The sequence below is a fragment of the Adiantum capillus-veneris genome, chromosome 11 (assembly GCF_014529385.1).
Source record: "Adiantum capillus-veneris isolate H3 chromosome 11, ASM1452938v2, whole genome shotgun sequence".
Classification (NCBI taxonomy): Eukaryota; Viridiplantae; Streptophyta; class Polypodiopsida; order Polypodiales; family Pteridaceae; genus Adiantum; species Adiantum capillus-veneris.
In genome coordinates this window covers 22,798,516-22,816,379 of record NC_140941.1, presented here as the reverse complement: position 1 = coordinate 22,816,379, position 17,864 = coordinate 22,798,516, and the positions used below count along the sequence as shown (strand labels likewise).

The following is a 17,864-nucleotide window of genomic DNA, read 5'->3' as shown; positions in this document are numbered from 1 at the left end:
CTCTCTCTCTCTCAGACACACATATTCACTCACACTCAAATATATACACAATTAAGAGATGTGATCTCTTCAGTTGAAAATAATAAACTGCCGATAATATCTTGTCGAATAAAAATTACATAAAGTCGATGTAGGTTTGAAATTACAACAAGGTTCTGGGAAATTACTCAATCCAAAAGAGTTTGATATAATTGTGAGATTACAAAAAGCTTCTGAGTGACTTATGAGTTTGATAGAATTGCTATAAGATTGTCTATGGTAAAATCTGTAAATCCTAGCTCAGGGGATGGTTCAGCAACATCTTTATGTGAAGTGGTAGTATCATCTGGCAAAGGTCCATACAATGATTCATATCATTGAAGCTTTGCTTGTGCATCACTTAATTCTATTTCAAGCTCAAGAATCCGGCCACGAAGCATGTCCGGTGTTTCTCCTTGGCTGGCAAGGTCTTGTCCTTGGCTGGCTAATTCAGTCAATGTTTCTGACTCTTCAGGAAGTAAAATAATAGGACACTTGCGAGGAGGCATTGGATTATTTTCATTGCGTGTTGCCACCTTTTCTGCAATGCGTCCACGTCCAATGCCAGCGGTGCCTGGATGATCTGACCAACCCACTCTCTTCAGCAAAACATATCGAACATATCATTGCTGGATAAAGTAAATTGCTACTTGGTTGTTGTTTGGTAGGCATCTCTCTTGTCATATAAACCGTTGCAGAAATACACGTGCCAGTCCTTTATGTTGAAAATCAGAGAGATTTAACGGAGTTGTATCTTTTGCATTGCCACTTATTTGAAATAGTTGATGGCGTACAAAGTGATTAGGGCAAAGCTTTTTGCACTCTTTAAGGGTTAATGGTTTGCCCTGCAGCTCAGATTCATCTTCTTCAATGTTGGCAATAGTAGAAAGATCTGCTTGTCCACATCTAGCTTGTTCTTCTTTAAAAATTGCATGAGCTTCAGCGTGGTTGAGTTCTTCTTCCATATCTGCATATCAGGTGAACATGTCATTACTTTTAAATACCCATTCAATTAATTTGACACTGGACAGTATATCGAATGACAAACATAGAATTTTTGTTCAATTAAACATACAATTAAATCTGACACCCGTAAAACAATGATGTAATCATGAGATTGCATTTTCATTAATCATCAACTAGTTGTAAGCTAGATGTCATTACAATGTTGTAACCCACTCTATGGGCACCATTTAAACATAAGGAGAGATCAAAAGCATTAGGCCGGGTTTTGGGGTGAACGCGCTTGCCGCTTTCAAGATGATCAAGTACATTACTCAAAAAATATCTCTTGCTTTGTTCTTGGGGCTCTGGTAAGCACTTCAAAATGCATTTACATGTATGACACATGGAATAAATATCTATAGCTTTGGTCCAGGAGGGATGATTACTAGATATACATTCGGGGGCTGCCCATGGATAATCTCTCATATATTGTTTTCTAGTTTCTATTTGCATATCGCGTAGAGGAGGAAAACCGGCTGTCGTATTTGTTTTGGTGCATGAACCCCAATCCACAATGCCGGCGTAAACACCTTTTTTGCCAAAATGCAGTATCATATTGCGAGAGTGTAGATCATTGTGGAGGTAGTTATGCATATGTATATACTTCAGAGTTTGGAGGAGAGCATTGATGATCAACAAAATATTCTCCTGAAATAGCTCTACTGTTCCTGCAGCGAATACGTAATTGCGAATGACAGGCTGGCTGCCGTCTGCAGTGCATTCTTTTATCCATTGCTCCACATGGCCTCCATTCCAAAATTGTGAAATGAGCATAGGTCGCTCCATGTGGCGCACCATGGCAAGAGGGTAGATAATACCACGATGTGAAATATCCAAAATTGTTGCTTCGTCTTTGACCTGTTGCTCCATGGTGGGCCCATGTAAGTGTACTTTGAACACTTTTGCAGCATACACTTGATCTTTGAAAGTGGGATGTGTGACACCCACATGCTTCACATGTGCCCATCTTCCCTCTCCCAGCTGTGGAGCTTGGATATTGAAGACGGCTGTGTCGGATAAAAGGTGTAAAATAGGTGGTAGCTGAGAGAGGTCTAATGCAACAACGGATGACACTGCAGGCTCTGTTCTAAGAAGGATTTCTGGTTCAACAGCAGCTTCGAAAGAGCTGTCTTCCACTCTTGCACGCTTTGCTGCTCTTTCTAACTTTTCCTTGCTCTTGAACTCCGTATAAAGCTGTTGCACAATATGTATGTGCTCAACTATGTTTGGCAACGAAGTAATTGGAGGATTTTTCAGTTCTTGAAAGGTTTTCATGATCTGCCCAATGGTTTGTTTGACCATGTTTACTAAAGCACCTGATGTCAGGAGGGCTATGTCAAAAATAGCTGGTGCAAACTCTGCGTGGAGCTGCTCAAACACAGACTTGGTCAGAGTCTCTGTAAGCTGATAAAAATGCTCCGGAGCGACAGGGTTTAAACAACGCCTAATCTCTGCCTCTGACATGTAATGAAAGTGTCTCACAATCACTTTGGAGATGAAATTTCGTTGATGTTTCGCTAGCTTCGTGTCTGCCATATCTGTATGACAAAATTATAAATTAAGAATCTTACGAAAAGATTGTACACCATAGTAACATAGCTATTATATAATGAGTGTTAACCCTATATATTAAATGATGATACAAATTTATTAAACAATATTAAATTATTGCAAATTAAAGAGAAAATCTTGTGATTACAAACCACATTGTGCGAATCGACCATGAAAATTAAATTAGAGAGAGAGAGAGAGAGGCCAGGAGTGTGAGATGCTCTCAGCACAAGAACTGGACCCTGCTATGTGAAGAAGTGTGAGATGATGAAAGAAATCACATCTAAAGGATTGGAAAATCGTACATGTGAACAACTCAGCTAGTGTGAGATATTCTCAGCACAAGTCCTGGATGCTGTTGTAAAATAGATTGATAGTTTTTATCAATCTAATCCCTGATAAAGTGTGTGGAACTCACAACACAACTATCAGCGAACAAATTAACAATTGCAGATGTAAGTTACTTATCGTATGTGTTTATGTACAAAACAACACCAAGTCATTTAATGATGAAAAATTATGTTCCTTTGGAATATGAAACACACGAGTAACCAGTATGTCACATTAAGATGAAGAGGTCATGAAAATATGCATCTCTTCACTCTTAATATAACGAGTGGTAACGCTTGTGTTTCTATGTAACACATATGATAGAAAAACTTAATCTAAAATTGTAAATTTTATAAGCTATTTCCAATGGAGTGTGTGGAACGCACAACACAACCATTAGCAAACATATCAAAAATCTCAAATGTAAATCAATTGTTGTATATATCTACGTTCAGAGTAACACCAAGTCATCTGCTGATGAACAATGATGTTACTACAGAAATAGAAGCACAAAAATAACGAAAGTCACATTAAGATGAAGAGGGCATAAAGTATGCATCTCTGCACTCTTAAAATGACGAACGTTAATCTTTGTGCTTCTATGTAGAATAATCAACAATGACTTAATTTAAGATTGTAAATTTTATAGGCCACTTTGAAGTGAGAGGTGTAGCATCACGCCTACTACACTCCACGAGTCGACCTCTAATCCTAACTCATCTCTATGGTGAGAGGTATACTACTACACCATACGAGTGAGAATCTAAATTTACCCTAAGCCTTCCCTCGAGTGAGTCATATGACTACACACCATGGGAAAGGAGACTATATTCTACACACTTCTGGAGTGAGCCATATGGCTACACACCACGAAGTGGCCTACGACCTGCAAGCCAACTTTGTGGTGACAGTCGAAACTACTGCACCACACAAGTTTGGGACAACACAAAAAAAAAGTTAGTATTTACTGAAAATTAAAAAAATATACCTGAAAACCGCTGTAAACCGAAGGGGCTGTCACTATCTTCTAATCTCTCAAAAGCTCCAAGCTCTGCAAACTCCCAAAAGCTCCAGAATGCTTTTCGATCGAATACGGTGACCATTGTATATATATAGACGTTTTTGATCGAGATATTTTTCGATCGAAAAAGTTTTCGATCAAAGAATATCTTGATCGAAAACGTCTTTATATGAAGGATATCATGTGCCAATCACATTGGCATCAATGGAGGAGCTCGGAGAAGATGCTCAATCAGAAGCCACTGAGGTGGTGCCAGACAAGCATCAAGCTGCTACTCTCTATGGACTGCATGCAGAGGATCTACAAAATGAAACACAGGACATCTGTTTAAACGAAGAGCTCTATATAGATATAGGAAGTTATGCCGAGCTTTGTGAGGATGAGAGAGAGACCTCTTAAAGCCATAAATATTGTATTTGAACAATCTAGCTCTTTTTTATAATGTATATTGTATTCACGTGGCTTTTTGTCCATTTCTGTCTATATGCGTCATTGCGTCATTGTATTTAATGGTCTTTGCATCCACTCCAGGTATGTATGCTCTAAGTATGTTCTCACAAGCAAGGACGACGAGCACTACACTCTGAGTGGGATGGAGATTGAAGCTGCAAATCGCGAAGCTGGTTTGCTCAGTATAGATGCTGCTCGTACCACCACTAGATCTAGCTGATTGGGTGAAAGAGACACTAAGAAGCACTACTACTGCTTCTCATGAGTGTCTCTTTCACCTGATCAATTAGATTTAGTGGTGGAGCAAGAAACTTCTATGAGGAGACCTTCGTGGTGCATCGTCAGTCTCCTTCGCACCCGGAGCGCAGTGCTTTTACCAACTCACAAGAATTCAATGAAATCTCTATTAAGCGAGAATTGTCTACCATCCATTTGAACCACTCTGAGTCGTTACTCTTGTACCAATCTTGCAATACCAAGTTCAAGCTGTGTGTATTGCAACAAGCACTATATAGGTGAGAGAAGCGACTTTCAAGTATCCTACCTGCAGCCCTGCAATTTTTGGCATTGTCCATGATTACTTGGAAAACATTTTCTTTTCCAAGTTCCTCAACTACGTCGCCAATGATGTCAGCTATAAAACTGCCAGACTTTATTTGACCAACGCTATCCAAAGCTTTGATAAAACATTCACCACGAGGACATACAAGCATGATGTTGATCAATGGCCGCTTTTGAACATTGGACCAACCATCACTAACTATGGTGTATCCATATTGTTATGTTGCATTTAATATTACCCTTTGAATATCCTGTTGTGTGCTTGTGTAACATTTATCCAACAATTGGTTTCTCATATGGTAATATGTTGGAGGGGTAAATCTAGCACCATACTCCCCAATGCGTTTCCAAGCTGACTTCCATGCATCACGGGTGACAATGGCCAATGATCCCCGAGTGAAATAGACGGCTTTAGCTAGTGAAAGTTGTGCTTTTTCTAAGGCAAGCGTTTTGAAGCTCGTCTGTAAGCTAACCTGTCTACTTTTTGACGATCCTACGTGAAAGTCAAGAGATCCATGGTTTGGAGGTGTAGTTCCATCGATATGAGAAGTTGGTTACCTGCTTTAAGTGCTTCCATTGGTGGGCGTTACACCCAATGATCCCTCGTCCTGGTTTGATCTTATCGATACCGGGGGTGTGATGGTCGAAAGTAGAGAGTTTTGATCTTTTTCTCGTGGAAATTATCTTACCAATTAAAGCTTTTAAGCGCATAGCTGCTTCTTCTGCACCTAAGCCCTTGCACTTTCCTCCTTGGATTCTGGTATTGCCACCTAGCAAATGATCCCTTATTCTTGGTGCTCCTCCAGATTTCTCTTTGCCACAAAAGTTACATTTCCAATCTTGATACTTATTTAAATTTGTGGCAAAATTCCACTCGGATCCTGGACTTTTTCCACCTGCCTTTCGCTGGCCCTGCGAAGTGGTGCCCTACGAAGTAGGAGGTCTCCTCAAGGAAGACAGGCTTGAGACACCAGCATCACCGCTCACATTCCCGGTGGAAGACATACTTATTGGATGCCTGCAATACCAATAAACATAGCTCAGTATGCTATCTCTTCTTTCAAGTATTATTCAAACCAAACATTAGTGTTATAATCAATATCACACACAAGCGTAGTAGTGAAGCCTGAAGGGAATAAACCTCAATCTACTCAAACATGAGCAAGCAAATACAAGGGTGAATCAAATATGTGATTAGTCCATCCCAAAAGTAGAGATATCGACCCAAAGATTCACCTTCCTACCTCCTTTCATGAATCGGTCCAGTCCAAAAAAGAACTAATGACCCATGATTGAAGCTCTAATCGGAATAGCAAGCAAATACAACGGTGAATCAAACATGTGATCAGTCCATCCCAAAAGTAGAGATATCGACCCAAAGATGCACCTTTCTATCTCTTTTCAAGAATCAGTTCAGTCCAAAAAAGAACTAATGACCCATGATAGAAGTTCTAATTAATATAGCAATCAATTTAGCAAATATAACGGTGAACCAAACATGAGATCAGTCCATCCCAAATGTAGAGATACCGACCCAAAGATTCACCTTTCTACCTCCTTTCAAGAATCAGTTCAGTCCAAAAAATAACTAAACATCCATGATTAGAGTTACATTAAGTTTTATTTTTTTTTAAAGACTATTCATGTTTTTACCTTTAGGTTTTCTTATAAATTTTAAAGGATGACCATATTTAGAGGAAGAGGTGATGTGATGTAATGTCTATAAAGAGTTATATAGAGATACCAAATATAGAGAGGGTACACGACGGGCCCGGCGGGATTCTTGCTTGTCCCACCGGGCCTGCCGGGTTTCATATTAAGCCCGCCGGGCCTGCCGGGATTGTTGGTTGTCCCGCCGGTTCTACGTTTTCTACCGATTTTCGTAGGTCATGACATTAGATATGTTATTAACATGAAAAAAATAGTGATAATAACAACAATAATTAACATTTAACAAAATGCGTCATTGCGTAATTAAAATCCATGGATCTTGTTCATGGCATGGATCTTAAAGCCTATCCCCATATGGGAATTTGTGAATTTTGTGCTCTTGGGAAACACAATCGTAAACCCTTTCCTCTTTCAAATACAAATCATTCTCATGACATATTGGATCTTGTTCATACTGATATATGTGGACCTCTACCTTCTTCGAGATCACAATATCGCTACTTCATTACTTTCATTGATGATTTTTCAAGGTATACGACTGTATTTCTACTTAGACAAAAATTTGAAGCCTTATCTGTTTTCAAACAATTCTACAAGGCTGCGGAACTTCAAATTGGTCGTCGCCTTAAGAATCTTCGTGGTGACAATGGAGGCGAATATATTGTTTCTCGAGAGTTTGTGAGTTACTGTGCTGACAGTGGAATTCATCATGAACACACTATTCCATATTCACCTCAATAGAACAACGTTAATGAACGAAAGAATCGCACAATTCTCAATGCTGTAAGATGTATGATGATTCATTCTGGCTTATCTCGTGTTTTCTAGGCTGAAGCTACTTTGACAGCAGTATTTATTCAGAATCATCTTCCTACTACTGCACCCTTTACTAAGATACCCATCACAACATGGACAAGTGACATTCCTTCTGTATCTCATTTTTGAACCTTTGGATGTATTGCTTATATTCATGTTCCCAAAGAAACACGAACAAAGCTTGACGCTCCTGGTCTTAAAGTTATTTTTATTGGATATTCTGACACTTCCAGAGGCTACAAATTCTATGACCCTTCCTCCAAGAAAGTAATTGTGAATCATGATGCTACTTTTAACGAACAGCTTATGGGAGGCTCATGGTCCATGGATGATTCTAATGATACTAAATCATTGCTTCAGGCTTTTCCATTTCTTTCAGATGATGAAACGCTTCCTATAGATCAACTTTCCTCTTCACAACCATCCATTCCGAATGTTGCCAATGATGATATTGATATTTTTGTTGATCTGCCTATTGAGTTTGAACATGGCTCATGTCATGTTTATGATGACGATATTGCTGATAATGATTTTTCTACTTCTGAAGATCCGGTCACTTATGATGAAGCTATCTCTTCACCACAAAAGGATCAATGGAAAGAGGCTACGGAAACAGAGTACAATTCTCTTATCTCTAAAGGTACATGGATACTAACTGAATTACATCCTGGTCGTATAGCTATTAAATGTAAGTGGGTGTATAAGACAAAAGTAAAAACAGATGGATCTTTTGACAAATTCAAGGCGCGTTTATTTTCAAAAGGTTACTCCCAAGTAGCCGGTGTTGATTATCAAGAGACTTTTTCACCCGTTTTTCGCATTACAAGTGTTCGAGTTTTATTGGCATTTGCTGTTCAATTTGATTTAGAAGCTCATCAAATGGATGTGCGAACTGCTTTTCTTAATGGTGACTTGGAAGAGAAAATTTATATGGAACAACTAGAAGGGTTTGTTATTCCAGGTAAAGAAGACCTTGTTGCTCAACTCCATAAGGCTCTATATGGTCTCAAACAAGCTTCGCGAGCATGGTATACAAAATTTGATCTTTTTCTCACCTCTAAATGATTCATCTCTTGCTCTTCAGACCCCAACTTATACATAAAACGCTAAGGTAGCAGTTTTGTGATTCTTGCTCTTTATGTGGATGATACCATCCTTGTTTTCAATGATTTGGGATTTCTTCAGCAAGTGAAAAAGTTATTGTCTTCTGCATTTGATATGGTGGATCTTGGAGAGATTCACTCGTGTCTTGGCATTCAAGTCCAACGGAACCGTACAAAAGGTATTTTCTTCCTTCGACAGTCAAAGTTTATTGCAGATACTATTCAAAAATTTGGTATGGAATCTGCACATTCAGCCAATACACCTTGTCTTGCGAGCTCTACGAAGAACACTTCTGACAATGACGGTCAATTTGTCACAAATCAACCTTATGCTAACTTGATTGGATGTCTTCAGTTTGTTGGCATGAACACTCGTCCTGATATTCTGTTTGCTGCTAATTATCTTGGACAACATCTTGCATGTCCTTCTCTTAAGCATTGGTCTACTGCAAAGCGTGTATTGAAATACTTGAAAGGCACTACATATTTTGGTTTAGTCTATCGACGACAACTCACATTGGATTCTATGCAATCTCTTTCTCTTTTGGGTTACACAGATGCAAACTGGGCAAGCTCACATTTATCTATGCGATCTACTAGTGGAAATTGCTTCTTTATAAAATGTTGTCTTGTTTCTTGGACTAGCAAGAAACAACGTTGTGTTGCAGTTTCTACGACTGAGTCAGAATATGTTGCGGCATCACTTGCAACTCGTGAGTTGATTTGGCTTTGACAAATTCTGGTTGATATTGGTCACTCTCCTCTTTCTAGCACACCCTTGCGGTGTGACAACCAAAGTGCTATTAGTCTTGCAAAAGACTATGTTCAACATAATAAGTCAAAGCACATTGCTGTCCATTATCATTATGTCAGGTATGAAGTACGCAAAGGAACCATTATGGTTGAACACTATCCAAGTCACCAGATGATTGCAGACATTTTGACCAAAGACCTCAACGAGTCACGTTTCATCCTCTTGCGCTCAGAGCTTGGAGTTGCTTCGGCCTCACTCTTTTTAGATTAGCTTCTTTGCTATTGTAATAGCTTTGTACATATGACATTGTAATCTTTTAGGTACCATGCACTATGCACACTCCACATTTGCACATTGTGATCTCCGAGTCACTTGAATATTTGTACATAGATGCACAATTCACTTTCACATCATCATCGCTGGTTCATATTTTCACATTGTATAGGGGCTTGGGTTTTTCCCTTGAACTCCCCAAGGGTTTTTCATCCAAAGCTAGAGACCTTTGTTTGAGTGGGGGTGTTGGAGCTATATATGGCTCACTCTACTCAATTTGGTCTCACCTATATATTTGTATCTTGTCCTCAATATGAATCAGTCTTTGGGAGCGTATATGGTGTGTCTCTTGTCTCGTCTCTCTCTCTTTCTCTCTACATCTCAACACATAATAGCAATGTGACTCACTTTGAATCTATGTTCTATATGTTATCTATATCCCATCAATCCACCAACAAAAACTTTCGGTTTGTAGTTTGAGAGATATCTTGAGGAAGAACTATTTTTGCCACTAATGAAGTGGAGACCATCTCGAACCCTCTCACACCTACTACTTTGGTGGACGAGGAGGAGATCTAGAAGAGAGATCTCTATGAATTGAGTTCCACCACCAATCTTAGTGAGGAGGATGATTGTCATGATGATGATGATGAGATGGAAGATGGTGAATTCAAAGATAATGAAGCCAACACATCTATAAATAATGATTTAGCTTGTATCTTTGTTCACCTAGGAGCCATGGGTTTAGATCTAGATGATGCCACTCGTAGAGATTTCTTTATAATTCATTCTCTGAGATGTTTTTGCTATGTCACCTCTCTCTCTCTCTCTCTACTATGTATAAACTGTGTATATCGTGTGCGTTCAAGGACTATTTATAAAACTTTTTATCTGTGAAATTTTGACAAATAAAATACATGCTTTTTCTATTCAATGATACCCTTATACATGCTTTTTCCATTCTATGATACCCTTCTGTATGTAAAAATGTAAGAAAAAATGGAATTTAATAACCCTTTCTGCTGCACTCATGTGATAGTCACATAATTATTAAGTGCCCCCCCCCCCCCCCCCCCCCCCCCGCCCGAGGCATGAGGCAACTTGGTATTTGAAGAATCTTGTCCATGTTGGTGCTCCACACATGTCAAGGTATGGTTTGTCCTGTACTTGATTTGGTTTGCCATTCATATCGTATGCCCCTACTTTGCCTCTCTCTCTCTCTCTCTCTCTCTCTCTCTCTCTCTCTCTGTTGGGTTGCATGAGGAAGTGCGATGTGTGTAGGAGCCCAAGTTTCCCACATTTTCAAAAGATTTAGCGGAGCTGATAGTCCAATCAAATGGCAAGCTCACGAGAAGCTATGCGTTGTTTTCACCTTGAACCTTGCAAGAGCAGCTGACCAATTCTCTCAACATGGGTGAGAGAATTTGCAATGACATTGCTAGTCAGGGCTTTTTTGTGGGGAAGTACTCAGGAGGGGTGGTGTTTTCTCAAGAGAAGATTGGGAATAAGCGGTTAAGAAACAAAATCCTCTTGCAAATTATTTTATTTTTACAGCCAGCCGCGTCTAAACTTTAAAGTGCAAAGTCTGCGAGGGTTTTAAGTGCACGTTACATTAAAATGCGAGGCTTGGGGATAGCGAAAGTGGGGGTGGCTTTATTATTGGTCATGCCACCCTTTTCAAGCATGTTGACAGAGGAGGGGGTAACTCCGGGAGGGAGCTGCCAGTCAAAGCGATGAACGAGATTGGCGAGGGTGACCTCCACGACGGAAAGAGCTAGCGGAAGGCCTACGCAAATTCTCCGTCCTGACCCAAAGGGAAGCAACTCGTAGTGTTGCCCTCTCAGGTCCACCTCCTGCTCTCCTTCGAATCTCTCTGGCCTGAACTCTTCTGCCTTGGCCCACACCTTCTCATCCCTTCCGATGGCCCACACATTCACAAACACCACAGTACCTGCTGGTATGGTGTACCCCTTTATTTTGCACTCTGCTGTCGAGATTCTCGGCACCAGCATGGGTACCTGTGGGTGCAGGCGGGCCGTCTCTTTCACCACGCATTTCAAGTAGCTCAGCTTGGGGATGTCTGCATCGCTGATCATCTTCTCGCCGCCACTGCCGAACGCCTCATCCATCTCGCGGCGCAGCCTCTCAAGACAGTGTGGGTTTATTAGGAGCTCAGCCATGGCCCACTCCAGGGTAAGCGTTGTTGTGTGAACGCCAGCTGCGATCAAGTCCTAGCGAAGCAGCATCATTATATGTTAGAATCATTCAAAAAAGAGCTGGAATCAATTAGCGAGAGGACAGACAGGCAGATAAGGAGCGGTGTTAAGGATGCAATTCATATTACCAGCAGGACGGAGTTAATCTCAGTGGAGGTGAGGGTGTCCGGAATGGAGTCCTTCATAGCGCCATTGGCATCATTCTCTTCTTTGGAGAGGAGAGACTGCAGAAGATCATCATAGGAGGAGCTGCTCTGCTTGCGGCGATTTAGCAACTCGGTGAAGATACTGTGGACACGGTTGTGCAGGCATCGCATGCGGCGCTTTCGTGCAAAATCGAGGAAGGAGAGAGCGGGAACGAGGTCTCTCAAAGTGGGGATGCTCGCCTCATGCTCCACCTCCTTCATCAGCTCGTGCAGGTTCTCGACGCCCACATGCACAGTGCCCTCCGACTGCAGCAACCGCATGATGACGTGGCTAGTCATCTCGCCCACGCAGTGCCCAATGTCCACCACCCGCGACGTAGCGCTTGCTGATTTCTCCTGCAACCTCTGTACCAGCCTGGCCACCTCCTGCTGCCGGACATACTCGAGCTCCTGTAGGCGTTTGGCTGTAAACAGGCCCACGGTGCAGATCTTCCTCAGCTTCCGCCACTGTGGGCACTGCGAACTAAAGACGATGTCGCTGTTCTGCCCATACAGCAGAAGCTCGTTGAACTGGAAAGGGGGTCGATTAGCAAAGATCTTGTCGTGTGTGTGAAGCACCTCTTTGGCCAGCTCCGGGCTGGAGATGGCCACGGCTAATTGCTGGCCCAAGCGCAGCCCTACAATAGGCCCGTATTTCTGGGCGATGCCCCGCAAAGCTTGGTGAGGCAGGTTTGTGAGCAAGTGCAGGTGACCGATCACAGGCAAGGCAAATGGGCCTGGCGGGAACGAGTTCTTGTTCCCAGATCGTCGCTTATTCATAGTCATAAGTAGCAGTGCTACTATAGATAAGAAACCACAAATGAGTAGAATCCATGGCGGCGACTCCTCTCCCTGCACTTGCACCTGGAATACCCTCATCATTCCCCCTGCCATTAAAATATAATACCCGTTTGCTTGTCTCAGTGGAAACACACAAGGCTCATGAGATATATATATATATATATATATATATATATATATATATATAGATAGCCTAGATAGATAAATGATAAAGCATAAGTTGCACGCAAGTTTCAACGTGAACTTTTGCGCATGGCCTCTTTTCAACATGGCCTCTTTTCAACATGAAAAGAGGGGGCATAGATGTTACCTAGTTTTCAATATGAACTTTTGAACATGGCAAGTTTGTTCAACACGAAAAGAGAGGGTTTTTTTTTTGCCTGCGGAAGGCCATAGGGTTGGTATTGCAAAATTATCGCAAAGTTGAGACCGTTGGATTTTTAAAGCCGATGGGTGCTATGTGTCTAGGTTTACTAAGGGCTCATTTGCAAAAAGAAGAAACTCTTTTTCTCGCTGGCAGCCTAGATCGCGCAGGGGAGATGGAGGACGAAAGCTCTGCGCAGGTCATATCAGTGTCGAGGTTGCGCAGAGGGCTTACGGATCTTACAGCTCGGCCACACACAAAAGCTGCTAAGGCTTGTCCACGTCTTGCTGGCAGAAAGCGTGGCGTTGGTGCCATGTGTCTAGGTTTACTAAGGGCTCCTTTGCAAAAGAAGAAACTCTTTTTCTCGCTGGCAGTCGAGATCGTGCAGGGGAGATGGTGGATGGAAGCTCTGCGCAGGTCATATCGGCGTCGAGGTTGCGCAGAGGGCTTACGGATCTTGCAGCTCGACCACACACAAAAGCTATTAAGGCTTGTCCACGTCTGCTGGCAGAGGATATGCCGTGTGTGCTTCTTCTTCAGGCGCTTTTAAAGCTGAAGGCAGGTGGCGTCTACAGTTCCAAGCTTTCAAGGGGGCTGCAGTTTTAAGTTTTCAAGGGGGCTGTAGTTTCAAGGCGGGTGTAGTTTCGAGGCCTCTGCAGTTTCAGATGTATTGAATGCCGACTTCTGCAGTCTTCAGCGAGTGCCAGAGTGGTGCCTGTGTCTGTGTGAGACTTCTTTGGAAGACACTTCTCAGTGATCATTTCGTGTAGCTATCTTCTTTGTCTGCAACTAATTTTGCAAAGCACTCCAAGTGCTTCTTGTATCTTCTATATAAGGCAAGATCAGTAATGCTTGTAATTTCTTCCTCTTTTATGTCAGCAAGCCTGTAAACGTGTAAGCTTCAACTATTTTGTCTTGGGGTGTTGTTGGGAAATTCTCTAAGTGTTTAAGCTTTCAGCTCTTCATATTGTCTTGAGAAGCCTTGTGGGTGCCCATATGCTATAATATTTAAATTTAAAGTGAGTGTAGTTAGCATATGCAAGGTTATGGGGTGTTCATCCGAGTTCTGTTGTAGCTTATGGTGTAGCTTTTAAGGATTCAAGGCTTTTTGAGCGTGGTCTGAATTTCTCCGAGAGCGTGTTGTGGCTTCAAGTATTTGCACCAATTATTCGCTGGAGCTCCTCTATTGTGATGGCATCTTCTAATGAAGGAAGTACAAGCAATGCCTCACCCAGTGATGTTGAGAGCATGGATTTCTCCGGAGGTTTGTTGCACTGGCTTGCTGGCAGTTTTTTTTAATGTTCTCGTATGACGGTAATCGATTTACTGCTTTGTTGCCTCGAAGACTCATTGGAGATATTGTCTTGCTGCGTGTCTGTGTCGCATATTTGTTGTTGGTCCTGGTTTTTTTCCCTTGCTGGCGAACCACTCAAGAGTGTTGGCTTGTCCTGGTGTTGAACGTGCGCTTTTGCTGTTGTTTTTTTTCCTTGTGTACATTTACTTGCAACGGTGTGGCTTATGATGTTGTAGATGGTGCACTTATTACCTTTCTATCTTTACTTGGCTGGCGATTTTGTCCATGCTCTTAGAGGCTTGTTTGACCTATGACGAGTTCAAGGGCTCTGATGTGGCATTGGCCGTCTATCTTAATAAATGATAAGATTTCTCTCGTCCATTAATTGTTAGCAACAAATGTTCTCTTTATCTGCCTAATGCATGTGCATATCATTGCTTCATAGAGGAAATGAATGTTTCTATTTTAAATGCATTAGTAACATGGTTAAATGATCTATGATTTCTCGACAAGATCGTGTATAAGCGGACACAATGAGCATTGCTTTGTGTTGGTGTCGAATGTTCGCTGCTACTGTCGTTTTTTTCCTTGCATACGAGTGGTGCAGTTAAGATTTACGTAGTGGCATGTTCGTTGTTCCTTGTGAGGTGGTCCCACTTGTTGTTGTGACTGACTGTTGTTCTGTTCGCTTGTGATTCATGAGCAGTAGCATTGATTGAACTGATTTCTTTTTTCTTGCCGGTCAGCTTTGCCGCATAACAACACTGTTTTTTCCCCTGTGACGTGCTTCGACAAACGCTCGCACTACCTCGGAAAGATTTTTCTGGACATGAATGCTTTTGCTTAGACTGCTGGGTGTAGGTTGTGTCCTTGGATTGATGTGCGTAGCTGCCGCTTACCATGCATGTCGACAAATTGTTGTATTGGTTTGCTGGTCTTTCTACTAGTCTATTATGTTATGGCTAGATTGAGTTTGGCCTAATTGGTATTTTATTGAATGTTATGAAACAAGCTTGGTAGGCTAGATGGCCTGTTGTGGCTGACGGCTCTGGAGCTGTTGCTGATGAAGTGATTATTTTTACTGAATTAACTTGTGCTGGCCTTCACTATCTGAGTGAGCCGTCATTTTTGTAGCCATTTTAGAGTCTCATATTGTAGAGTTCTTGTGTGTGTGTGTGTGTGTTTGAGAGAGAGAGAGAGAGAGAGAGAGAGAGAGAGAGAGAGAGAGAGAGAGAGAGAGAGAGAGAGAGAGAGAGAGAGAGGTTTGTTTCCTCTCGCTGTTGTAGTAAGGATATGGTAGTTTTTAGAAATAGTTCTTGTGGATGTCAAGGTGTATTTCTTGTTTGCCATGTCTACCATAACAGCCTGCACTAGTCCTCATGATGCACGATAGCCATTTGCATTACCTTTCCCATGGACAGCTTTCCTTATTTTATCATACTTGCTCAATGAGATGTATTATAGTGCTCGTCTTGCCTAGCGATAGATGGGAGGAGTAAGGATGTTTTCTCATATTCATGAAAGTGCCAACTTTGATAGGTTTTCAACATTTGACAATGAGATAGATATAGTGTGCGCTCTAGTATAAAGCATCCAGACTGAGGAAATTGAAATTGTAGAGCTTAGATCGTGAAATGCGGTGCAAGATTATGAGTGCAAAATAGCACATCTGATGGTTGTCGAGGTGATGTACTTGGAAAATAGTGGCTGATCACTAGTTGTTTTGGTATGTGGAGTCGATCCATAATTCTTGCTTTAAATGTACCATCAAGTATATTATTGTTGTAGCTAGGGCCTTGTGTAGAGATCTGTATAGTTCTTATTGCATTTACCTTTTAGAGAGAGAGAGAGAGAGAGAGAGAGAGAGAGAGAGAGAGAGAGAGAGAGAGAGAGAGAGAGAGATGTTGGAGAGGTGTGGAAGAGATGAGTGAACATTTAATGAATAGCTTTGGTTTTCCCAAGTTGTATGATTGACATAAGCTGTTTTAGCTAACTGACCATCATTTCGCCTTATGCATCAGTAGTGCGTGACCTTCCCGTGCTTTTCATTCTAGCGATTGTTTGGAACTGAGGTGCACGCTACACGTTGTGAGGGCTTGCATTCTTCGCCACCTAGATTTGGAGCGGTGTCTACTTGTGTCCTGGCTACCTTGCGCTCCGTACCAGCTGCATTTGTCCCTTGTGCTTCTTCGCTTGGCCTTTCGATGTGGCGCCGCAATTCATGCTCCTTACTTTGAAGAACTTTGTTTCTATGACTTGGTTTTCCTTTACTTTTCTGAGTTTGTTGCCTGTTGGTCGTTCTTATGCACGTTTTACTTTGCTCAACTAGTCAATGTTGCCTTAAGTTGTTGCTTCATTTTCTTGTGTTGTTGTAGAGCTACATAGATTTGTTGAAATTCCTCCATGTCCTGCAAACAAGCGTTCGTCGCAGCCGACACTGGCGAGCTTTGCTGAGTCACCCCCATATCCGGATTACGAGCAAAGCATAGCTGCGAAGAAGAGTAGGCGTGCTCTACTTCAAGAAAGCCCTAGTAGCCATTCTGCTGGCAGCACACGTATGGCCAACACATACATTTACTCTTTCCGAACTAGTCTTGGTGTACCTATGATGTCCTCCACTGCAATCCACTCTTAACTGTCGCATTGCATTAAGATGGTGATTTGTTTCTTTTCCAGCCAAAGTAGATTTGTCACTAAAAGAGAAGTTCGAACAAGCACCATCTTCGTCTCAACAACAGCTTGCTTGCCCAGCTCATGAATTAGAAATAGCTGGAGTCTCATTCCCTCAAGTTGGCGAATCTTCAGCTGCTCGCAATGTCTTTGATGGTGGTAGGCTACAGGACAAAGGGAAAAGCCTGATAGTCAAGGAAGTCTTTCCACTGTTCGTGATTGGTGATATAGATGAGGGCAGCAAACATTTCTCCATAAAGGGGAAAATCTTGAATTTCTATGGCACATTCCGTTCTATCTCCCTCGGGCAAAAGAAAAGAGCACGTTACTTCAAATTCGACATCGTCGATGCCGTTTGCATCGACACGATCACGGTCGTCATTGCAGATCCCTTCATTGAGACCTACACCAAGGAACTCAAGATTGGCTTCTTTGTCAGAATTGATTGTCCACTTGTGAGGGCTAAAAACCATAATGATACTGGATCAACTTGCACGTCGATGCATCGACAACGATTCGAGCTTGTGATGCTTGTGCTTGTGAGCTTCAGAAAGGTCAATTGACAAGTGGGAATGTGCTTATTGTCGTCTCAGGGTAGAAAGCTAAGGACACAGGGACACAAAACTTGCCAAAAGAAGAGCAAAAGTTGTCGCTTTGGTTTCCCACGTTTCCCCATGCCATTCACAACTATTTTTAGGCAAGGAATACCTGAGACAAACATGGCTATACAAGGTAAGCTTTACTTGCAACAAGTCAAAAGACAACTTAGCCAAATTGATTT

General features: G+C 41.8%; 1 protein-coding gene across 1 annotated transcript; it reads right to left on the bottom strand.

The window, feature by feature from the left end:
* Window positions 1–11,098: 11,098 nt before the first annotated feature.
* On the bottom strand, window positions 11,099–12,848 carry LOC147446991 (flavonoid 3'-monooxygenase CYP75B137-like). Its single transcript, XM_086524225.1, has 2 exons — window positions 11,898–12,848; window positions 11,099–11,784 (listed from the first exon to the last, which is right to left on the bottom strand). Exons 1-2 carry the CDS (start codon window positions 12,846–12,848, stop codon window positions 11,161–11,163), a joined length of 1,575 nt encoding a protein of 524 aa, XP_086380351.1. The 3' UTR covers window positions 11,099–11,160.
* Window positions 12,849–17,864: the final 5,016 nt, after the last annotated feature.